General features: G+C 39.0%; 1 protein-coding gene across 1 annotated transcript in view; it reads right to left on the bottom strand.

Moving 5' to 3' along the window:
• Nucleotides 1-597: 597 nt before the first annotated feature.
• The window catches only part of LRGUK (leucine rich repeats and guanylate kinase domain containing), a 55942-nt gene continuing 31052 nt past the window's right edge, over nucleotides 598-25487 (bottom strand). Inside the window, exons 8-20 of the mRNA XM_063448301.1 lie at nucleotides 25167-25247; nucleotides 23462-23548; nucleotides 21962-22068; nucleotides 17895-18014; nucleotides 16038-16134; nucleotides 15784-15897; nucleotides 14573-14774; nucleotides 14345-14455; nucleotides 13245-13390; nucleotides 13067-13155; nucleotides 3701-3835; nucleotides 1414-1589; nucleotides 598-1105 (exon numbers count right to left, since the gene is read on the bottom strand). Of these exons, the coding sequence (XP_063304371.1) occupies nucleotides 915-1105; nucleotides 1414-1589; nucleotides 3701-3835; nucleotides 13067-13155; nucleotides 13245-13390; nucleotides 14345-14455; nucleotides 14573-14774; nucleotides 15784-15897; nucleotides 16038-16134; nucleotides 17895-18014; nucleotides 21962-22068; nucleotides 23462-23548; nucleotides 25167-25247 (1656 nt within the window). The 3' untranslated portion in view covers nucleotides 598-914. The remainder of the gene's footprint in view (nucleotides 1106-1413; nucleotides 1590-3700; nucleotides 3836-13066; nucleotides 13156-13244; nucleotides 13391-14344; nucleotides 14456-14572; nucleotides 14775-15783; nucleotides 15898-16037; nucleotides 16135-17894; nucleotides 18015-21961; nucleotides 22069-23461; nucleotides 23549-25166; nucleotides 25248-25487) is intronic.

Genomic DNA, 25487 nt, shown 5'->3' with positions numbered 1-25487 from the left:
GTACACTTAAAGGAGCACTCTAAGCTTGAATTGTGCTATAGTAGGTATGTCACTAATAAAGCATCTCTGTCACCACCCCCACCCACCCGCTGAAATGATGTTGTTTTACAAAGTTGCTTTCTAAAGCAGCTTAATTTCAGGGGACAAATAAAAAAAAGTAATGGGGTTCCCTAGCCACACACAACGCTCACTGGTGATCCTTGGACTTGTCCTACTTACCTTTTTTATGTCATGCTGGTACCACCAGGTCTTCACACTACCTACGTCTTTGCAATTCTACTATGGCGCCCCCTGGAAAGACTTTCCTCTGCCCTCCCTAGGGTTCTGAGTAAAAGCATGTGTATATTCAGTTCGTTAGGATTTTCAAGTTTCATCACTGGGAGGAGGTGACTCAACACTATCAGAATTGACAGACTATGACAAAGTTAATAAATTATGTGGAGCTTGATTTAAACTCCACCGGTCCTGGTGTCACCAATGAGTGTTTTGTGTGATTAGGAAGGTTATGAGGACCCTAAGACAGGCTGGGGGCAAGGGAGGTGAAAAGTGTTTAAGAAAAAAACTTTTGGAATATTTCAACAGAACTTTTATAGTTAGTTTTTATGATTTCTGTGAAGAGGAGCCAGAGTACTGGTGTCCATGGGATCCAGGACAGTTAAGTGTCAAGTCATTTGAAAATGGTTTCACTCTTAACAGTGTGATCGTGCTAGGGCACTCCTGGTACCACAAGCATTCCAGTGGGGCTGTATAGGTTAAGGTGCTTAGAGTGCTCCTTTTAGTGATAAAACCAGCCTTTGTCAGGAAGAGAAGCAGGATGATTTTGGATATGGATTTATTAGTGGAATCTGGAATTTAACCATACTATCTATATTAAAATGTGCTAACAATATGACCACAATCAGGTGTAGCTTATATTAGGTTGACAATTTTTTGCGTCCACATGGTATAGGAGGCAAGATGGGTTTGGTATTTGAACCTGGACGGCTTGTGCGTGTGGATAGGCGGGAAGACGAAGAAGATTTGGACTTTGATGCTTCTAGTTCAGACCGTGTAGAAGATTGCATTCTTGGTGTATCCGGAGTATTTCCTGTACTCTGCTCCTCTGCTGTGTATAATAAAGAAAGTAACAAAATAGTGGCTGTTAAGTAGGGGAATTAAGGTTTTCATCTAGGGTAAACAATATTTAAGGTGCTGGAAGATCATTAGTAAAGTTAGAGAAAGTGCAATCAATATAACACAATATGTAACTGGTATATTTATTTCTTGTAATAATATGTTACCTTGACTGTGAAATTATTTTTGGAGCAATTTACTATTAAAGCATCTATTAAGCATCTATTATTAGACACATTTTTAAGTGTATCGCAAGCCCATGTAGAAAAAGAATACAGTATTTATTTTTCTGTTCCAAACCTGGTGTTGTGTCTGCTCCTTTCACAAGGCTGGACAGATCCAGTGGTTCTATTTTGTCCTCTGGAGGTGAGTGAATATTAATAACAGGGGTTGGTTGAGAGGAAGAATGCCGATCAGAGAAGGCACCAGCTGAAGAAAGTAACGATAGCCCCGAGCTGGGCCGAGAATCTCTGGAGCTGTGGACATGTCAAGAAATAGGGAGCTATAAATACAAAACATTCTGTCTTCTAAAAAAATAATACAAAAACAATGTTTTTCTTTTATATGGAAATGTATACTGATCCAACCAAATGAATAACAATAGACCTACGAATGTAGACCTATCTAGTTGTGCTAGCTAGAACACTTTGACAGTGTCATGTTTGTCCACCATGTTATATGGCAAGCCCAGTGGAATATACATTTAATCCCTTTTAAACAGTGCACCAACTTATAATGATGCAATAAAGGAAATCTGGATTTCCAATGTGAAACAAAATGTGTCCCATAATATCCCGCAGACTATATAGTGTCATAACTTGAACATGTACAAAAATGAAAATACTTTATATGAGAGTAATACTAATAAGGAACAACTGAGTGGAAAAGGGGAGGAAGGAAAAATAACCCTTTACGTAAGTGAAGTAACCCACATATAAAATTTAAAGGATTACTATAGGGTCAGGAACACAAACATGTATTCCTGACCCTATAGTGTTAACACCACCATCTAGCCCCCCTGGGCCCCTCATGCCTCCATAAATATAGTACAAATCTTACTGTATTCAAGCCAGAAGCTGTAAATCTGCATGCTGTTAGACTCAGAAAAACAAGCAGTCTGCTGACATGTGGTAGCCTGATCCAATCACAGTGCTTCCCCATAGGATTGGCTGAGACTGACACAGAGGCAGATCAGGAGCAGAGCCAGCAAGATTCAAACACAGCCCTGGCCAATCAGCATCTCCTCATAGAGATGAATTGAATCAATAAATCTCTATGAGGAAAGTTCAGTGTCTGCCTGCAGAGGGAGGAGATACTGAATCACAGGATGCTGTGCACAGTGCTGCCCTGTGCTCTGCTGACAGCAGATCTGAGTGGATGGAGGCATATTATGCCTCCATCAACTCCGAAGTCCCTCTGGTTCACTCTGAGTGACTGCAACTGGAGGTGTTCCTAGCTTTCAATGTAAACACTGTATTTTCTCAGAAAATACAGTGTTTACATGAGAAAGGCTGCAGGGAGCCATAGTTCTCACCTGAACAACCTCATTAAGCTGAAGTTGTTCAGGTGACTATAGTGTCCCTTTAACTTTTATTAGAAATGTCATAAAACCATTAATATGGTAGTATATTGAAAAGAAAATGTAAAAAAAAGTCCCTACAATCGGGACTGAACATTGTATAAATCACTGATTTAAAATAATGTCCTTATTGCATCTGGAATAGCTAATAAATACAAAGTATTCTTTAATTTTGTACTTTATATTTATTAGCTATTCCAGATTCAATAAGGACATTATTTCAAATCAGTAATCTATACTATGTTCAGTCCCGATTGTAGGGACTTTAACATTTTTTTTCAATATACTACCATATTAATGGTTTTATGAGATTTATAATATAGTTGTTTTATATGTAGGTTACTTCATGTACAAAAGAGTTTCCAAACTTCCCCGAGCTGCCTCTTGATCTCAGAGTAGGTAAAGAAATGTAAAGCTACCCACTATAAAAGTATGTGATTAAGATTTGTTTGTTTTATCATGTATTTTAGTTCTAACCTACCAAATTTTCAGCTAGTTAGTTAATAATTTGTCAGTACAACTGTACCAATCTCATGTAAAATACAATTTGTAATTGGTTACAACTCACCCTAAGCACAATAACAAATTTGCAGAAATGCAAAGGTGATAAAGCATTCAACATTCTGAGCCTACTGTCCGCTACGACAAAAATATGTGAAGATTACTGCAGCTCTAAGCCTGCCTCTTAGATCTGTCCATCACGCAGGCAGAAGGCTTAGTTTCGGCTTCCTAATATCAGTTTTGCTTGGTGCGCTCTTTTCCACGAGAAATAAACAAGCCATAGAGCACAGCTCTACTGAGAGCTTAACATAGCCTGGATCAAAAAACAGTGAACTAGCGAAGCGTAAATTTATAGCATACAGAAAGAACTTCTCTTGGGGATGAGCTACTTGAACTCTGTCTTTCATCTTTCCCAAGTTTATAAAAGAAGTACAATTAACTTGAGTATTAGTAACAATATCAGTATCAATACATCAATATTATTATTTGTATTCTGACTCGATGCACCTGGAATCATGGCTGGCTGGAGTGAGGCTGCTGTCTGTACTAACATTACTTCCATTTTGAAGAATAGATGTGCATGATGATGGATCTAGAAGGCGGCGATGTGTACCCAGTGTTGCTGGAGCTGTTAGAGAACCTCTAAAAAGTAAAACAGATAGACACATAATAAAACTGGATGGACATGTCTGTACACATAACACATTGGCACTGTAAAGTAAGCTATGATAAGTCATTACCTAATTCTTTGCCAAGAGTTCTATCTGTTCAAAGATTTACCCAATTTTAAATTCTTATATTATGATTTGAAAGGTTCATGAATGATGGAGGCTCATACTGAAATCAGTCTTGTAAATCATTGTCTGTAGTTATTCACTTGCCTGTTAAATTTTATGTAATCTTCCCTGTATGTACCAGTGACATTGTAGAGCAGGGGAGGACAAAGGTAGATCCCCATTTGTCAATAAACTACAACTTCCACAAAGATTTTTGCCCAGTCCTCCAGTTTGAGAGCATTGTAAAAAACCTGTCACTTTAGCTTCAACAGTGAAAGGGATAAAAATGGAGGAGAGCATAACTGTCCAGCTTAAAGGGACAGTTTAGTTGCCTTAAGGTACTATAATAACGTCATCCAAATGACAGCTGATGCTCTGAGCCAATCAGTGACTCCCAATTCATAAAACTAGCTTGGAAAAGGTATATTTGTTTTTAAGCCAGTTTTGTGAATGAGGAGTCTCTGATTGGCTGAGTGTGTGAGCTAAGCTCTCTCAGCCAATCAGTGGCACCCCTGCCCCGCGGCACTCTGCTCTTCCTGATAGCAAAATTTCAGTAGGCGGACACCACTTGAGGGAGAGCTGAGAATAGTGCTAGAGGCAACTTTGTGGTTAGAACGGTTTAACACCTTGAGATAAAAGTGTGTCAAGGGGATGTCGTGGCCTCATAACAACTTGCGTTCCTTTAAACTCCAAATATAGTTGTATCAACATTGAATCACATTGAAGATTAGAAAATATATTATTTATAAAGGTAAATGGTTGGCCAATAGGGCTATGTACATGTTCTTTGCTTGCAATGCATTCACTTTCTCACAGATGCCAGGTTTAATGCTTTTTATAATTGAGGAAGGAGTGTAAACCAATATGTCCTAGTTGCAATGAGCTGAAGACTGTGTTATGGCTGTTTAACATAAAAAAAAAAAAAACAACAACAAAAAAAACAAAAAACCAACAACGATTGTAGTTGCAGTACAAATATAATATATAATAGCTTTACAAGCTGGAATACGCAAAAGTATTAATCGATTTGGGAAATGTTGAAAATTAACTATTGTATAGCAAGTTTTAGCTCAAAGTAGCCAAACTGAAATAAAATGGGACAAAACATTTTTTAGATACATAAATGAGAAAAGGAAAGTAAAACAAGGATTAGTTAGATTAACAATAGAAGAAGGAAGGTATGTAGAAGAGGATAAAGGTCTAGCTGACTGCCTCAATGAATATTTGTATTCAGTATTTACAGATGAAAATGAAGGAAAGGGAGGTAAAAGTTAGGTAAAAGGACAAATGAGTTATTTATTACATGTGAGTTTACAGAGGAAGAGGTTCTATTTCAACTGTCAAAAGTAAATAGCTAAAATGACAATTAAGGGGGAAGTAATCATCATGGGTGACTTTAATCTTCCTGATGTGAATTGGAAAACAAAAATAGCTGTTTGTGCCAGGAGCACACATATTCTAAACTCCCTGCTGGGATTGTCTCTAAAACAAGTCATTGAGGAGCCAACTCGTAAAGAGGCCATACTAGATTTAGTGTTAACAAATGGAGATTTGGTATCAGATATTACTGTAGGTGAAAGTTTAGGATCCAGTGATCATCAGTCAGTGTAGTTTAATATAAGAACAGTGACTGAGTCACACCACACATAAACAAAAGTAATTTATTACATGTGAGTTTACAGAAGAAGAGGTTCTATTTCAACTGTCCCCTTCCCCCTTCATTGTCATTTTAGCCATTATTCACATCAGGAAGATTAAAGTCACCCATGATGATAACTTCCCCCTTCATTGTCATTTTAGCTATTTCCTCAACAAGTAGATTATCTAACTCTTCTATTTGTCCTGGGGGCCTATAAATCACACCAACACGAGTTACTGTGTGATTACCAAGTTCTAACGTAACCCAAACGGACTCTATGTTCGCCTCACTAACTTTTATTAGGCTAGATTTTATGTTATCACATACAGGGCCACCCCTCCCCCTTTCTTGCCGTCCCTGTCTTTTCTATATAAAGAGTAGCCTGGTATTGCTATGTCCCAGTCATTTTTCTTATTATACCATGTCTCAGTAACAGCGACTAAATCTACATTATCAGTTGCCATTATTGCCACAAGTTCATGGATCTTATTCCCTAAACTGCGAGCATTTGTAGACATGACTCTAAGCTTATCATTTTTTAACACACTTGCTACAGGCACCTTCTGTGTTTTATCACACTTTTACCCCTTCCCCCCCTCCTAGTTTAAATACATCCTAGCAAAACCTCTGAACTGCTCACTGAGAACATTTGTTTCCTTTTGAGAAAGATGCAAACCATCTTTTTGTACAGTTTATTTCCATTCCAAACAGAGCTACCATGAGAAATAAAGCCAAATCCTTGCTCCCGACACCATTCACCAAGCCACAAGTTAAAGTCCTTAGTATGCATCCGCCTGTCGTTCTGAGTGTTATGCACAGGCAGAGCTTCAGAGAATGACAGTGTGGAAGCAACTTTCCGTATATCATTGGCAAAAACACTAAAAACTTCCTTAACCTCTGAAACCTCATTGCAAAACATTATGACAAATACATCTCCTGTCTCTGTGAGCAGTAGCTCCGGGGTAGCTCTTATGATGGAATCCCCCAACAACAACTTCTTTCTATTAGGCCTCACCACAGTCTCCAAGCCTGTCTCCACAACACCACTACCCTCAGTGCCTGAGCCTGTCTCCACAACACCACTAGCCTCAGTGCCTGAGCTTGTCTCCACAACACCACTAGCCTCAGTGCCTGAGCTTGTCTCCACAACACCACTACCCTACCCTCAGTGCCTGAGTTTGTCTCCATAACACCACTACACCTGGTGCCTGAGAATGTCTCCATAACACCATTACACTCTGAAAGTGCAGAAAATTAATTACGTAGAGCAACAGACTGTGCAATATGCCTTTTATCCACAACTCTAAGTCTACCAGATCCTACAGTCAGGGCCGGCCTTAGGCCTCTGGGCGCCCTGTGCGAAAAATCTTCACAGCGCCCCCCCTTCCCGTCCACTCCTCCCCCCTTCCCACACACACATACGCAGGCAGTCACACACAGACAGCCACACACAAACACACACACACAGACATAGAATGTGATGGCAGATAAGAACCATTCGGCCCATCTAGTCTGCCCAGTCATTCACACATAGGCAGTCACACACAGGCAGACAGCCACCCACACACACACACACAGGCAGACAGCCACACACACACACACACACACAGGCAGGCAGTCACACACAGACAGCCACACACAAACACACAGGCAGACAGCCAAACACACAGAGGCAGACAGCCACACACACACACACAGACACAGTCACACACAGGCAGACAGCCACAGACACAGGCAGACAGCCACACACACACACACAGGAAGACAGCCACAAACAGACAGTCACACAGACAGACAGCCACACACACACACACACAGACAGCCACACACACAGACAGTCAAATATACAGACAGTCACACACACACACACACACAGGCAGACAGCCACACACACACACACAGTCACACACACACACACACACAGTCACACACACACACACAGCCACACACAGTCACACACACAGCCACACAGCCACACACACAAGCAGACAATCACATAGTTACCTCTGTTCCTTGTGGAGGCAGACAGGCAGTGCAGCTCCTGGATCTGGTTGTTGGGGGAAGCAGGGACTCCTTCCTGCTTACCCTGCAGCAGTTAGACAGCATTTTAGCTCCGCCACCGCCGCACGCTAGCCCCGCCGCAAATTTTTTACATTTTTTTATCCAGGCCATGTGTGAGCTGTGCGGCCGCAGGGCGCCCCCTGTTCCAATGCGCCCTGTGCGGCTGCACAGCTCGCACACCCCTAAGGCCGGCCCTGCCCACAGTGATCCATCTGCCATTCCTAGTACGTCTCTGCAGCAGTGGCTTTGCAGCTGTTCCAGCCTGAGTTTGTTTACCAGAGAATTTACAAATCTCAGACTTCAAAAATACGCCTGCCGCAATATAGAGAACTGTCTACAGATTAGATAGCATCCAAATCCTCAAAAAGTGGAACGTGAGACAAATGCATAACAACCATTACACTGAACTAAGTCTGCCATTTCAATGAGGTGAATAATTTAAATCAAACAAATCTTAAATTTGTTGCTCTCCTGAATACCTTAGATTACCTCCAGAATATCTTCAACCACACACTTAGAATCAGCACTTAGATGAAGCAACCAAGCTATATAAGAGCATCCAGGACTCTGAAACTGTACAACAGAGACTCACCTGCGGGGTTGAGATCCTGCTGGGAAATTTGACAGTTCACATCAGAATCAACTTGGAAGTAAAACTCAGACAGAAAACCCTACACAAAGTCTAACTGAGAATATACACTGATGATCTATTATTTACAGAATGCTTTTAGAAATAGAATTACTATATTCATATATATGTGTGAAGGAATGGTCAATCAGGAACCCTCTGAAGCAAAGGGCATAAACCTGATTTAACTAAAATGAATAAACATCTTCAAGTGAAGGAGACAAGTAGAGTGTAGCCCTCTAGTACATTTTATTATTGAGGACTTTAGTCAAAGTGACAGACCACAATATATAAAGACAACAAATCTCAAGGCTATGCATTCCCTAATAACATTCCTCTCTAACCTAACTAAAAATATTTACAAAGACACTGACACCATTTGACCATAAATGTAGTCTAAATAATGTAGTAAGATTATATTGATTACTTGGTTACCAGGATAAGGTAAAATGGGTTATAGCAGTTAAATTAGCATAAGGAAATTAGGACAATCATCCAGATTGGACAGTGCAAGTCCCCTGTATCTTGTTGTGTTGATGAGATACAAATGTAGCTCTTAAAGGAACACTATAGTCACCTAAATTACTTTAGCTGAATAAAGCAGTTTTAGTGTATAGATCATTCCCCTGCAATTTCCCTGCTCAATTCACTGTCATTTAGGAGTTAAATCACTTTGTTTCTGTTTATGCAGCCCTAGCCACACCTCCCCTGGCTATGATTGACAGAGCCTGCATAGAAAAAAAAACTGGTTTCACTTTCAAACAGATGTAATTTACCTTAAATAATTGTATCTCAATCTCTAAATTGAACTTTAATCACATACAGGAGGCTCTTGCAGGGTCTAGCAAGCTATTAACATAGCAGGGGATAAGAAAATCCTAATTAAACAGAACTTGCAATAAAGAAAGCCTAAATAGGGCTCTCTTTACAGGAAGTGTTTATGGAAGGCTGTGCAAGTCACATGCAGGGAGGTGTGCCTAGGGTGCATAAACAAAGGGATTAACTCCTAAATGGCAGAGGATTGAGCAGTGAAGCTGCAGGGGCATGTTCTATACGCCAAAACTGCTTCATTAAGCTAAAGTTGTTCAGGTGACTATAGTGTCCCTTTAATGTAATTTGTGACCTAAAAAGGCTACTTTAAAACTCACATGCTATACATTCTGTTAGTAGGATCTCCTCAGTCCAATAAAGAAATCAGGAGACCTAGTAAAAACTGTAAAAAGTACACAATACAATTTATCAACTAAAATAAAAAGAAACAGTGTCAAACGTAATTACCACTGATTCGAGCATTGCATTGGCTACCAAGTGGTAAAAGATAGATTGCAGTATCTAATAGAAAAGAGAATCACTTTATATGTGCTTGTTCCTAATAAGTAACTTATTGTCTGAAAAGAATAGCTTCAGGAATTATCTCACTGAAGGTCCTACAATTCTAAACCATGCCGAACAACTGACTACCAAAATGGAGGATGAATTGTTATAAAGCACTGTAGCCAAATAGAGTCTCACTTGTTCCATATACAAGCCCACAAAAAAAGTAGGAGATCAAACCTTGTCAAGTGGCTAGTGGCTAGTGTTTATCACAGAAACCCCTATGGAAAGTTGAAACCAACGAGAAATCCATATGCTGGCCTGAAAGCTAATAATGGGCCCCCATCAGGTAACCTATCAAGGCTCACAAATCACATCACCCTGCTAAATTCCTGCCTGTCTGAGCATAACTTCTCCATGGCTCTACATCATTCACAGGAAGTGCCCAACAATATAACAAAAATCAAAGCAAACATCGGATACTCCTTTCAGTGTCAGTACTGTGCCTTTGTCTACTGTCCCTCCTCCTACTTAAGGCAGATTTGCGTGAGTGGTGTAGGAAACAGAGTGATATAGACAGAGAGAGGCAGAGCTGGCTACAGCTGTGAGAAAGTGGAAAATGCTGCTGGAGAGGCACACATGTGAGAATATGTCACCATGGCTATTTTTATCATTAGTAAACACCAGGCAAGTCCCATGAATGAATTCTATGCAATGCAGAGCCTGACTGGAAAGTAATGCCTGAAATAGGTGGCCACTATTAAACAGTGCACACAGTCACCCAAATAAAATTGCCCTATCTGAGGAAAAGTGATACACAAACTCACACAGAGTGAACACAGGAGCAGGTGCAAGGCAACTACAGCAACATGCCCAGGCTTTTAAATACTCACCAATGCAGTTGTGTAATGGACATCATACTGTGTAGAGCAAACTCGGAGGATGAGTCTCCTCATCCAGCCCATCCATGCAGGCACACCTACAGAGGTATTGCACAGTCATATAGAATGGAACCTAGGTTAGGAGCCCATAAATGAACACAGGGACTGGGAGGGGATAGATGGAAACTCTGACATTTCTCTGTCACTAACTCAAGTCTCTATCCTTCCTGGATGTCTTAGTTTGACAAAATATTAGCAAAGTAGAAGATCCCTTGACAGAAGACCTTGACTGAAATAGGAAATAAAACTTTCAGAGCTCCATGAAATTCAGCCATTTCCAGTTAAGTGAATACATCTTCAGTCAGAGCTTGTTAAGGACATTTGTGTGCTGTGTGTTATTTGAAATGACTGAACACACAGTTTTTTCCCCATGAGTATATGCTATTCATCTTCCCTACAGTGATTAGTGAGCAGCTCGCAGACAACATTCATTATGCTGTTGACAATGAAACATAGCAAGCCTGTACATGTTTAACCTGCAGATATATCACAGCAAATTGTATTATTTTCCTCACCAGAACTTAGGGGGTTTAAATTTATCCTAATCATAAACATCTATATTAAACAAGGAAGAAAAGGTTATTCAAGGGCCAGAAGCTGATGCTTTAATCTACCAAAAAAACTACTTGGAGGTAAAAGAGGTAAAATTCATCAGCATTTACAACTCTGCTGCTGTTATTCTATGCCAGATGTTCTTAATCTCTGTGCCAGGAGTCACTATTGGGTTCCTATGCTATATCAGTTCGTCTTCAGTGGTTCTAACAGGTGCAACATATCTACAGGCAACTGGCCACAAAAAATATATATTGTAGCAACCTTGCTTTCCTCAGGGCAATGGTTTGGATCTAATTAGGGACGATAGGCCAAGCCCAGTCAAAGAGCATGGATAATCGACTAATCAGACAAGCCGAATAGGGAAACCAGAAAATCACAGAACAAAAATGCGCTATTGGAATCAGAGGGTAACCACAACTGGTCAACGAACAAACGCAAAAAACAGGTATTTATAGATTTGGGGCAATAATATCCATGCCCCCAAAATGTAAATTCAATTCCATGTCTATAATGTCATGATGTGAATGCACGGATGCACCAAAAAAAAGGGGCAGAAACACACTGACCGGAGAAACTGGTGTGGTGCAGCACTTCGGAGGTCTGAACACCACGTGACTGGTTCAACACAATGGTATGTATCTTTACATTTAGCTGAATATGAATCCTCATTTTCAAAATGGAGATATTTTTACTATCAAAGCTTGGATGCATTACCAAAAAGCCATACATGGGAGGAGTCAGGGCCGGCCCGTCCATTGGCCCCAGTGGCACTGTGACAGGGGCGGCAAAATGAACCTTTAAGAAATCTGGAGCAGGGCCCGGGCCGCCTATTTGCACATATAACGATTACCGCTCTACATTTGTGCTGTTCCGGGCCCTGCTGGTGTGTACAGTGAAGAGGGAGCCCTGAGAGTGATCTTACAATCCCCAGCAGCTGCAGATACTCTTCTCTCTCTAGCCGCAAGAGCGTTACCATGGATGGACATGGCAACGCTCCGGCATGCATTGCGTGCTGCTGCTGGGGATGTAAGATCACTCTCAGGGCACCCTCTTCACTGTCCTTCAGCTTCACTGGACCACCATGGAATCATGTATCACACCTCTCTGCCCACAGGTAAGAGGCAGGCAGGCAGGGAGGAAGGGAATAAAATTAAAAAAATCTGCTCACCCCCACAAATGTACTTATCACCACAAACACACACAGCATGCATTTAATTAACACAGTCACTGCATCCACTATACACGCACACACACTACATCCACTATACACACACACACACTACATCCACTATACACACACACACACACACTACATCCACACACTACATCCACTATACACACACACACACACACTACATCCACTATACACACACACTACATCCACTATATACAGCCAGACATTGCATCTACTATACACACACTACATCGTATCTACTATATACACACACGCTCTGCATCCACTATAAACACACACAAACACTGTGCATCCATTATACACACACACTGCATCCACTACACAAATACACACTCTGCACACAATACACACACTGCATAAAATAATGGACGTGTTTTGGTTGGTGTGGTTTTGTTCGAGGACGGGGCAGCATTTCATCCTTTGACCCAGGCAGTACAATGCCTTGGGCCGGACCTGGGAGGAGTGACCACATTGACTGAGAAAAATGAAGGTAAAATTAGAACACCAATCATTAAAAAATCCAATACAGGTAAAAAGTAGAGACGAGAGCAGCAAGAAGAAATAGCGTGAGTGACAAAGAGACCGATACCGGCACAAATGGGACAATTAAAGGCAAAAAATATTATTTTTATTACATTTTCAATGTTTTAAATTTTTTGAGCTTCATCCATTTTCAAGTACTAAATATTATCTAGGAGTACCCCATCTAGAAGTGGGCTCTAACATTACCAGTGAACCTGTTGCGTGTGCACATTTTAGCTTACCTTTGGAACAGCTGAGTATATGTTCCTGGTGTCTTCCCCGCTAATGCCTGCCTGGCTGCCAACTGACGTCTCTGTACAGAAGCTTCTTCCTAGGAGAAAATTAATAATGAAACATACGTGTCGATTCATTATATGCTAATCTACATGTTGATGTATTATCATCAGGAGAACGCCTTACCACTGAGGTTTTCTGTGGGGATAATTTTGCAGAGACTCTGGCTGAGTAGTTCCTGGCAGCAGAATCTAGAAATTCATTGTTTACTTCAGCCTGAGGAGGTTTACTTCTTTCATTCGGTGAAGGTCCAGTCAATGATTTTCTTACATCTTAAAATATAGGACACGGCATATGTTATGTCTCCATATTGGATTCTGCTAATGAGTATATATAACAATGCAACTAAAGTTAAATGTCATGACTTTCCTAATAATGAGCTAAGTGCTCAAAAGACTTATGATAAGGTAAACAAAGCTTGGGAAATTTCATATGGTGCAATAGCATGAGCTCTGATAAGAAAATAAAAGGGGAGTCTTATTTTGGAAACACATGAATGAACCTTTGCTAAAAGAGATGATCTAAGGTTGCTCATCACATTTGAAATGAAGTAAAGCATTAGTGATGAACTTACAGAACCAGAAATGGCCATCAACTTGTAGGTAAAAAAAAAAGAAAGAGTGTGCATAATATCAAAAGGTTAACAATTTGTCAGCCTTTTCCTGTTTTTTTCAAGATATGATGATTAGTGAGAGTGCCAATCTTGATCCACAGAAAAGTGGAAACACATAGTTCTTAGAACACTTGCAACTTTTCTTCATAGGTTGCTGTAGGACTGCAAGACAACATGAGCAGGGAATATAGGGTCCGTATGCAACATTTGTCCATCTTCATCTAGGTTCTCTTTGAGAACTCATACACGTGATAATTTGTAGTGTATTTTTTCGTATACTTGTAGTGAAGCTACTTTTAAACACACTATTTCCCATCTATTAGCTATATTATAGCATATTGAATGACTGGTTGTATCTTCATTTACTTTGGTTTCTACAGAGAAAATAATCAAAATGCTGGAGTGTGTATTTAATAAACTCTAAAGTCCTTTTGAAGTAAGTGCTGCAATATGCATAATTTTAAGCTCTTTGGCAATGCTGAATTCAGCTCATGAACGAATGAACTCCGAATACCTTGTATTAACTTATTTCACACACTTCTTGTGTGCTGTAAGAATGTTAATGTACCATCCATAGTATTCCTTTACCCTTCGCGTTGAAACTGTGACTCACCTGCTTCAGATTTTGCTGCATTTACAATGTGAGTTGACTGATCAGACTCTGTCAGACCCAGATACTCCTTCACTAGTTGTCTTAATTTAGTATATGCTTCCTCCAAATCATCTACATGAGACATAGAATATGAGAACTTTACTAAATACATACATAACATACATATAAACGAAAAACCAATGTTACAAAACATACATACATCTGATTCTTGGATTTTGTTTCGGTTACCTGTATTGATCACAGCATCAAAATAGCCTGGGCAGTCTTGGTGAATTTTAATGTACATGTCTACTCTGGACACTGCAATGTCTATCTCAGGTCTGGTGAACAAGCCTTTTCTCCTCAGCCACCCTTCATACTTCTCTTTGTTCATTGGGAGGAGCAAGATATAACGAGGCTCAAAATATGAATTCTTCAGGCTCCTTACACCCTGAGTCAAGAAACAATGTGTCATCTATGTTAACTAGGATATAGAATTTTTATTAAACACTGTAAAGGCAATGCCATTACATGGACAACCTGTTTAATGTGTGATATTTTAACCCATTGTATCACATTAACTCATTTTTCCTGCTTGTCAATGGTGGTTTTGGCCTCTGAGACCCCTCCACTACATTCCTTCTCAAAAGCACTAATTTCAGTGCATTTTCCCATCATCCTGACAAGTTTTGGTTGTATGAGTGATACATTTTCCACATTAGCAAAATTTTGCTCTCTGTCTTTGCTACTGAGAACCATGAGGAAACAAACTGAAGAAATATAAATATTGTTAGACACTTACAGACATGTGTGAATTTCTCAGAGCTTCAGAGGATTATTAGTGACAAAAACCTAATTCCCCTTGAAGAGACGGTTTGCCTCTTCCGGGATAATAGGGGAGAACTTGCAAAGGATGCAGTTCATAAGAACTGCAGCTTTTGCAAGCTCTTTTAATATATGCCCACAATGAATACATGCATGCATTCATTTGTTGGAAGTATATCCACTAAATAGAGATTTCTAAAAATGTTTTGCCTATGTGGGCAGTGGAGGATCCCTTTAATCACTCAATGTAGAGCTTGATAGGCCAATAGGAAATATCAACAACAAAGAAAATTGACTGATGTTTTCATTTCATCATAGGTTAATGAAGACTTTTTAAGTTCTTTCATGGGGTGACTTTGCAAAGTGTCAATGGCACTCCTCACGAATTGTCGCGATATGTGAGTGTATGGTAGTATGGTAAAGGGTTCTTATTCACTCAAAAAAAAGTGATATAAAAGTGCGGTTGAAAAGTATAGGAATGTTGGTATTGTGATCACTTCAACAGCTAGCAAATCATCACCTCATAACTTGATTATCAAGCAATAGTTAGAATTTGCAACTAAATGTTGTTGACTGTAGTCATGGGCTTGGAATGATGACCATGAAAATGTTTCCTGTAGCACTGTGGCATATACCTCAATTTCCATGTGTGTGCAGCAAGCAAGCCCTTCCCTTGCAACAGATTCAACAGCTTCCCGGCTTAGTCCATAATAGTGACCACTATATTTCATAGTCAGAATAAACTGGCCCTGGAACAAAGAAACAAGTGTGATAACAGCATTCTATACAGCATTATAACGTATGGCAATCTGGCCAAAGGTCAATCTTGTTAAAAGATAATGAATAAAGAAAGAAAGAAATAATCAATCAAAGAAAGCATTCTACTCACTGAGCAAGTCATATCTTCAAACATCTCTGGTGTGACAAAATGGTAATCAAAACGTTTCTCCTCACCAAAGTATGGATTCCTGGTGGTGTGGCATGGGCTGAAAAAAGAACAGTGTCATGAGTGAGATAGGTGATCCTAAGGCAGCGCATAAAAAATTAAAAACGTAGACATCTAGTTTGTTTTTTTGCCATCAGATTTACCCATCTATAAGATGCATTTATAAGATAAGTGGGTGCATGGTATATTAGATAAGAGTGATTTATTAGCCAAGTACCTGGTATATAAGATAAGATCATCTCTCCAGCCAAGTACCTGGTATATAAGATAAGATCATCTCTCCAGCCAAGTACCTGGTATATAAGACAAGATCGACTTACCAGCCAGGTACTTGGTATATAAGATAAGACTGATTTATCAGGCAAGTACCTGGTGAATAAGATAAGATTTTATTAGCAGGTAATTACCGGGTTTATTAGATAAGATTGATTTATCAGCCAGTTACCCGGTACAGGTTAGCATCCTTGGAGAGAACCTGAGTGTTCCTGCAGGTACAGTATTTTAAACTTTCGAGTTGCACACAGTACTCTTCAACAACCATAATATGCAAGAGATGAAGTATCCAATATTATGTAATGAAAAACACTATGGATGTGCAATACATTACAATGCTGCAATCTGCCCTGCCCACACATCTTCAAGCCAATGTCATGTTAATAAACCTAAATGTTACAATTACTGAAACAAATATTTTATTATCATAGTTTAAGTTCTAAAACATTGCAAGTAGTAAGGTTCAGCTGAAGTTATCTACCATGAGATGAACATCTTTATCGTATTACTTATTGTAGAGAAAAGAAACTAAAAGCACCGGCCCATATGCCATACGTTCTGCTAACAAGCACATATTATTATGATGCAGATCAAGCATCCACCTCACTTCAAACATCTCAGCCCATTCCTGGTGAGCAAAAGGCTTTGAAGAAGATTGGGATGTGCTGTTTACATTTTACTAAAATACGATTAGGTTTTCAAACCCGGGTGGGATATGTTGCCTTTTACTTAATTTCACATGTATGAGTTGGTACAAATAAAACAAGATGATGCACCTGGATCACATAACTAGTTCTAGACAAAATGTGGTTCGCTATTCCTTAATTGAATTTGATCTATGATGCTTTTCATTTCAAGTATCTTGTTCAGACGTTTAAATTCCCACAATGCTGAAGAGTACACTACTAAATGAACCCATCTGCTGGAGGTGCCGGGCTGAATATTTTACTGGAATACTTTTTCTCTCTATCAGACATGTCTAATATGTAACACATGTTTGTATAACTACAAACAACTTGTTGTAGGCAATCAATCAGAAAGGGTTCTACAAGAGTAACGTATATATTTAAAGTTATCTTTGACATGCATTTCATTTTTAGCATCTTACATATGATTTAAAGCATATGCTTGCACTCCCTTGTGCATGCACATATGTGCATTAAGTAATGTGAATTACACTTTGTAATAAATAGGTGGCATTAAGCCCAATGGTATGCTCTCCTTAATTTTTTTTTTTTAATTATCCATGTCCATGAGTGTTTATTAACTTCGCTTTGTGATGTTTGTACATTGATTAACTTATATCCAATGCATATACATTGAAATCAGTATAGGGCTAGCTCTGTGTGATTTAAAATCACCATGGGTATGGCAGAAGTGACTCCTGGTGGCAATGTTTAAAATTGCAAATTACCAATTACAAGTGGTAATATTACGTGCATTAAAAAAATAAAAGTAATAAAAAATAAATTAAAAAAAAGTCCAACAAAAACCCCACAATTTAAATAGCAAAGTATTAGAACTCACCCATAACGGAAGAACTCCTTGAATTCCCTGCACATCCGATGTGCCATTTCTCTCTTTCCACAGGACTGGGGCCCAGTAAGCACTAGCATGGGGTATGGTGTGTCCAGGTTAGGCAACGTACTGCAAGACAAGAACATAGTTTAAGTATCTCCATTTGAAGTTAATGAATTAAATGTTCAAGGCAATGGTAAAACTTGCTGTAAGTCGGGAAGCACAAAATACTTATTTAGATCACATAACTTAATGTGATGTTCCATTTTCTTTTAAGAGTATTCCGCAATTGACATCACAATCCAGTTCAGTCCTGGCACAGCCAGGGCAAATATTGCATTGAAGCAGGAGAAGCAAAAACATTGTTTCTGTTTCTCTTCCTACGCTGGCTGACAGATGCAAAGAGCAGAGTGAGTTAAGACATACGTGCTTATTCAATGAGGGAATGAAAATATGATGATGGGATTTGATCGGAGAAGCATAGCTAGAGAAGCTGGAAGTATGGCAGATTTTACCTGAGACTGGTGGAAATATGGTTAGAGTTAGTGGAATAGAATATAGAGTGGATATCGCAGTAAAGGGTGGGGAGTATGGCTGGTGGGGGAATATATATATATATGTGAGGACTATGAGAAGGGAAATCAGGATACAGGAAAGTGAGACATTTGTAGGAGAAGATTAGATGTTAATTGGGTCAGTCAAGAAAAAGCATGTCAAACTCAAAGGCTAAGTCAGGCCAAATAAACAAAGTGGGGGCCACAAAAAAAACAAAAACTTCAGTTTTCATAGAAACGTAGGTTTATTTTTAAAAGTACAGTATAAAAAAAAGTCGCTTGACACTGGAGTCCTCATGCTCGTAGAGCTTCAAAGTAAACAAAAGACCGAATTTATTAAGGAGATGTGCATTTCCATATAACCAATGTTTTAGTCCAACTAACTTGATATATCAAGAAAAGTTTGGTAACGGGACTGAAATGTTGAATGTATGCTGTTGCACAGCTGTAAAAAAACAAATGATATTATCTTGTTAATTTCGAAATACTAGGAGTGTGTTCTTCGCTTTGGCTGAGATCATCAAACATGATCATCTCAGCCAATCCAATGCTTTTCTATTTTGCCACACATGCACAGTAGCCTCCCAATGCTTTTCTATAGAAAAGCATTGGGAGGCTACTGTGCATGTGTGGCAAAATGGGAATGTGTGGCAAAAGTGGGCAGTGCAACCAATTATTATCTCCATGGGAAACATACAGCGCATCCGTGCAGACCCAATCTAATACAACCCCCATTCTAATTCACTGCCACCAAATCCAATACACTGCCCCTCTTTCCTCAACTCTTATACATTGCCTCATCCCCTCCAAACTAATACAATGCCCTCCTTAAACTAACACACTGCCCCCCCACTCTAATACACTGACCCCTCCCCCAGAATCTAATGTATTGCCCCCCTCTCTCCGCTCTAATTGAATACACTGCCCCAACTCCCACCACTCTAATGTAATACACTGCCCCCTCGCTCCCTCAATTTAATACACTGCCCTCCCACAAACTTAACACACTGCCCCCCCCCTCCCACCACTATAATACACTCCCCTGTCTTTTTTTTGTGGAGTTTTCCCATTTCACTAGGAATACAAGACAGTGAGGATTTATACCAGTGTGATTCCCACCTTTGGTTAAGAATTTCATCATACAGACACACAGGTATGTATTTTTATTGAGTCTAATTGGTCTGAAGTGGGTTTTATTCGCTTGTCTACTATTCTTTGGACTGCATTTGGAGATGGCTTGGACATCATCAATGCTCCAACTTTATCTTGGGACTGCATTACACACCCTCCTGGATATTAGACATATATAGAATATATATCATATTATATGTATGGTTGATTTGCCTTCCTTTTTTTCTGGTTGTTATGATTACTGGACCCCTTATGCTTTTTTAGGTTGTGGTTGGTATTGTCCTCTTCTAGCTTGTAGATGTCACTATGAAAGTTATAATTTTAAAATTTTATTATGCCATCATCTTATTATTTTGTATCTAATTTATCTAAGCTAATAAAATAAATTAGGATATCACTATATATATATATATATATATATATATATATATATATATATATATATATATATATATATAAAAAAAAATACAAGTAGTGTTGCACTCACTGTGGTTAAATATTCACTGCCGGGTGCTTGTCTGGCAAAAATATAAAGGAAAAGTAGATAGCACTCCACGGACTCGCTTTGTTTAAATATAAAATTTAACTTTTAATGCTCCAAGTTAAAAAATCGACGTTTCAGTCTGACCAATCAGACTTTCATCAGGACAAGGTGAAAAGGTCCTGATGAAAGTCTGATTGGTCAGACTGAAACGTCGATTTTTTAACTTGGAGCATTAAAAGTTAAATTTTATATTTAAACAAAGCGAGTCCGTGGAGTGCTATCTACTTTTCCTTTATATATATATATATATATATATATATATATATATATATATATATTATATGTGTTTATTTCGACTAAGACTTTTATAAAGATTATTTTATAACATACAAATGGCATGATGTACAACAGGGTATTTCTGTAGATAGGGTAAAAATGTACATGTTAGTCGATATAACGCTATCACTGACTGTGTGTTAATATGTTAAGAAGACACTATTCCATAGCTTTATGGTGTATCCAGAAAAATGACATGCAGAATTGGCAATGTGACTACAGTAAGTTATCAAATTACAGCCTTACTACATCACTGGTCATAGAGAAAACTGGGTTTGGGCATGCCTTTACCATAAGACCCCAAATACAACATATAATTTAATGTAATGGAATTACTCCACTTCTTTGCCAATGGCATTTATTCTACATATATTCAGTAATAAGTTGCATTAATTAACTTGATCAATAAACCAATGATGCTAGTGTTGTTTTTCATATGATATAAAGCAATATAAAGATAGCACTGCAAAGTATATAGGTTTTACCTTCCAATGTTGTGAAGTGAAACCACATTTTTCAAAAAGTAAAAGATTGTGGCGGAACCAACCTCGCCACTGTCCACTGGAGAGGCCTGGTTGCTCGCCTGCTCCCTTTAGACTATGGTCCTGCATTTTAAACTTTTATTTTACCTGCAGAAAGGTTTATTCGTGCCTTTCTGCGGACTGTTAAAGCCATGCTACCCCAGATAGCTATGCAATGGCCCAGCCATTTTAACCCCTGGATGGAATTGGCTGAATTTTGGTTATGTTTATATTTAAAGTATGCTGATTCTGAATATGTATGTTTTATGTGAATATGATGCATATTTTTAAAGTTACAGTGTATGTATAAAAAGTGTATTTTTCCTGTCTGTGTAAATTACATTAACCCATTGTGTTCAGTAATTATTTCACAGGCAGAGTGGAGGGAAGTATGTTTGTGCTGGGTGTGTTTTACGGTTCTCCTGTAAATGATTGGTTTTACTGTGTCCCACCCTGTGGGATGTCCCCTTGCATGGCGACTTGCATAAAAGCCAGTGTGTGGCCATTACAGTAGAGTTCCTGCTTAACCCTCAAAGTGAAGTGTCGTCTCATTATTGGGGGAGGATTTATTGTATGCTGTTCCAGTTTGACTGCTAGGAGTGTAAACCTATTCGCATGTTTTTTCCTATTCGGCTGTATACAACATTCATATGCTTAAAAGTACTCATATGCTTCTCCGGTTCGGTGATTGTGGTGTCTGCCAGATTGCTTGGAGTCCTCAGGAAACGCTAGTAGCATCCTTTAACGGAGGTACCCAGTCGGGGTGCCCGTCGATCCTTTATAACTGGGGCAGCAGGTACACAAAATGGATTGTCACCAACTGTGAATAGGAACGCTTTGTCCCTACTTTTAGTTTTGGTTGATATTAAGCACATAATGCTACTCATTGATTCTAAAACCTATTAAGTTACCCAATTAAATTGCACCGATTTACAGCTCTCTTCTCTTTCTCATTGATTGTCCTTTCCAACGAGTGCCTTTATTTGGCCAAAGTAGAAAGATCTTTCATGATGAATAATTATTAGTTCGCAAACAACACATTAAGTTTACCTGTCAAGAACTTTCTGAAGCTGTATCATGCTGTACATAACATTTGCCATGTGGTCTCGGGCTGCAATCACTTCTGGTGGAGGGTCATACTTATTCACTGCTGCCACCTGGTCATTTCATGTTCACATTGCAAAACAAAATGGTTTTATTATAGCTAGCAATGACTTGACGATCTACTACACAATAAATTAAGTTTGGATTTCAGTGTAAATTTTATTCTTGCTTGATGATTTCATAAAACAATACTTTGCATGAATATAGAGGATTTGTTACTGTAAACCGATAAAAACTTGTGTTTTGGGCATAAGGGTACTGTGAACTCCTACCCCTGCTGCTAATAACATCATTTGACTTTTTCCCCACTCTTGAATAAAAGCCAGTCTGCCTGTCAGACCAGGTACAGAGCACTGTTGGTCCAAAAGCAGGACCCCAGAAAACAAAGTTGAGACATGGGACAGGACCAAAAAATCATGACTGCCCTGCCAAAATCGGTTATGATGGGAGGCATGCAAATAGCTATTTATAAGATAGCATGGCACATCCTGCAGTTCTGGTCCCCCTACGTGCACACTGGGAGGTCCAGGAAGCCATTAATACCTGGTGTTCCATTGTGAGAAGTGGCTAGATTTATTGGCCCAAGCTAATCATTTGGCTGTAACAAACAATATAATTGAGAGCTGTCACATTTCATTAAAAATGCAAACTTTCACTTTTGGCCATGTGCCTGCAACATTATCACTGATATTGTCGGGTACTAAGGATATCATGGGGGAACCGGAGAGCCTTTCAGTAACCCCCTGTTTGCCTGACCACACCGAGTGTTTTTCTCCCTTATGCTTAGATCTGACAGTGATTTACACCCAGAGGTCCCCGTTAATAGCAGGTTAATGGGGTCTGAAAAGTACCCATGCGCACATGCACATACACACAAAATAAATAAATGAATACATAAGAGTTTGGTGACCTCTATGAACAAGCTCTGCATATTAAATTATTTAAATGTTATAACTGAAACAGTAATGCACTCCTGGTACTGTGAAACCAGTTGAACAAAAATAAATGGAAAGCCTTGGCATAGGAGGACAAACTTTAGTTGTGAAAAAATATTGTACATAAAATCATAAAAATTTTAACTCATTTTTTCCCCTCCATTTTTTGTATATTTAAATCATACTAAATCATATGTTGTATTTTTGGTACAGGGGTCAAGTACTAAAAAAATAAGTATGGAGGCTCTTCAGTTTCACCGCCACAATCCATTATTTACATTATCACACTCTTAAACATTCAAATGTGCAGCATAATTGACTGACACGCTTAAAAAAATGTCATGCTGTTACTATGCTAATGCCTGCTTATATTGCTGTGGCAAAATAAATGTGCCCGTAATATGCAAACTTGCACCAAAAAAAAAAAAGAATTGCCTTGGTCCCTAAAAAGTTAATCAATGTAATCAATATAAGTATTAGCTACAAAGAGGCACTTGGAAAAAGCAAATACCTTCTCTTCCACTTTTATCCTCTTCAGATCGAGTTCAGTTAGCCTCTGCAGCATAAATAACACTGAGAGCCAGTATTCTGCTTGTTCCTGCACAGGATACAATATCATAATTTGTAAAGTAATTTGTGTAGGCTTGTGTTATAGTGAAGTCTGGGTATATCTTATTTTGACATTTTCATTGTTTTATATAATATATAAGGGTTATTCACTAAACTCTAACTCTTAGTGAATTAAATCTGTATGGCACAACATAAATAGCCAAGCTGTGAATAGGCGTGATAGTGAAAAGTCAATAATACCAGTTTCATATAAAATGTTGAATCAATGCATCTCTATGAGGAAGGTTCAGTGTCTCCATGCAGCGGGTGGAGACACTGAATGGCAGTGTTGCACACTGAGCAGTAATGTCCCAGGAAGCACCTCTAGTAGCCATCTGAGGAGTGGCCAGTGAAGTTATCACTAGGATGTAATGTAAACACTGCCTTTTCTCTGAAAATACAGTGTTTACAGCAAAAAGCCTGAAGGTAATGATTCCACTAACCAGAACAAATACAATAAGCAGTAGTTGTTCTGGTGACACTTGGTCCCCTATAACTTAGGGGACCCTTATAACTTGTGGTGTGAACCTTTCATTCATGAGATGTTCTGTTTCCTTTAAATTAATATTAAACATTTAGCAAATTACACCATGATCCAATTCATACAAGGCAATGGCAAACACACATTGCAAATGAGGAGGAGGAGAAATGGAAGCATTGTTTCATTGCTCCTTGTTTCTGTATGCTTTTATATGCTGACTGCCAGAAGCAAATGAGAGAGCTTGTAACAATGATCCACATGGAGCTAGAATGGAAAAAGGTACTAAATCAGAATAAAAGGATTGTGAATTTCCATATGTCCCAAGTTCCAGTAAGACATGACCTTTACATAATTTTTGGTTATGAAATTAATTTCCTTTGAGAAACCACATTTCTGACTAGTGTTACTGTAAATCCCCTGTAATTGTAGAGTATGTGAATTTCTAACTACATCTATATATAAATAATAATAATGATCTATAGGATATAATATGATTTCAGCTTAGCACAGGCACCTGTATTGTTTAATAGAAACAACATATTTTCCCCCGTAGTTTTTACAATAATAAAGTTATTTCTTCTAAATTGAGGTTCTTATTTCAGATTAGTAGAACCACTTAAAGGACCACTATAGTGCCAGGAAAGCAAACGCGTTTTCCTGACACTATAGGGTTTTTAGGTCCCCCCCACCCTCACGTTCCCCCTCCCGCTGGGCTGAAGGAGTTAAAACACTTACCTTTCTCCAGCGCCGGGCTCCCTCGGTGCTGGGGAACTCTCCTCCCTGTGCAGACGCCAGATCTGAATGCGCGCGCACGCATTCAAACAGCCCATAGGTCAACATTTTGGACGTCCAGCGTCTTCTCACTGTGATTTTCATAGCTAAAATCGCGGAAGCGCCTCTAGCGGCTGTCAGTGAGACAGCCACTAGAGGCTGGATTAACCCTAGTATAAACATAGCAGTTTCTCTGAAACTGCTATGTTTTCAGCAGCAGGGTTAACACTAGAGGGACCTGGCAGCCAGACCACTTCATTGAGCTGAAGTGGTCTGGGTGCCAATAGTGGTCCTTTAATATACATTTTTTTTCTTTTCTGAATTTTTAATGGATTGCAGATGATCACTCACTCACCTGAATGGGGTTTCTTAACAGGTTCAGCACATGCAATAGAGGAAGCTCTTCCAAATAGGCAATTTCACTAATTTGACAAACCTGTAGACAGCAAGGGATAACATACACAGTAAATCACCAGGACAGTCTCTGCAAAATAATGCAACCGTGGAAAATCAGTTAATGAAATAGACTCAGAAGTGAGCAGAAATACATTTAAAATATGCACAATCTCCGCCTGATTACTGTTTAAATTCCAGACAATATGAAATGCCGGAACCATATTATACTGGAATAGGTAATAGGATATTGGAATGGAAGTCTTACCTATCAGTGAATGGA

Source organism: Pelobates fuscus, chromosome 3 (genome assembly GCF_036172605.1).
Source record: "Pelobates fuscus isolate aPelFus1 chromosome 3, aPelFus1.pri, whole genome shotgun sequence".
NCBI classification, from domain to species: Eukaryota; Metazoa; Chordata; class Amphibia; order Anura; family Pelobatidae; genus Pelobates; species Pelobates fuscus.
The sequence above is the reverse complement of the archived record's forward strand: the minus strand, read 5'-3'. Positions and strand labels throughout refer to the sequence as shown.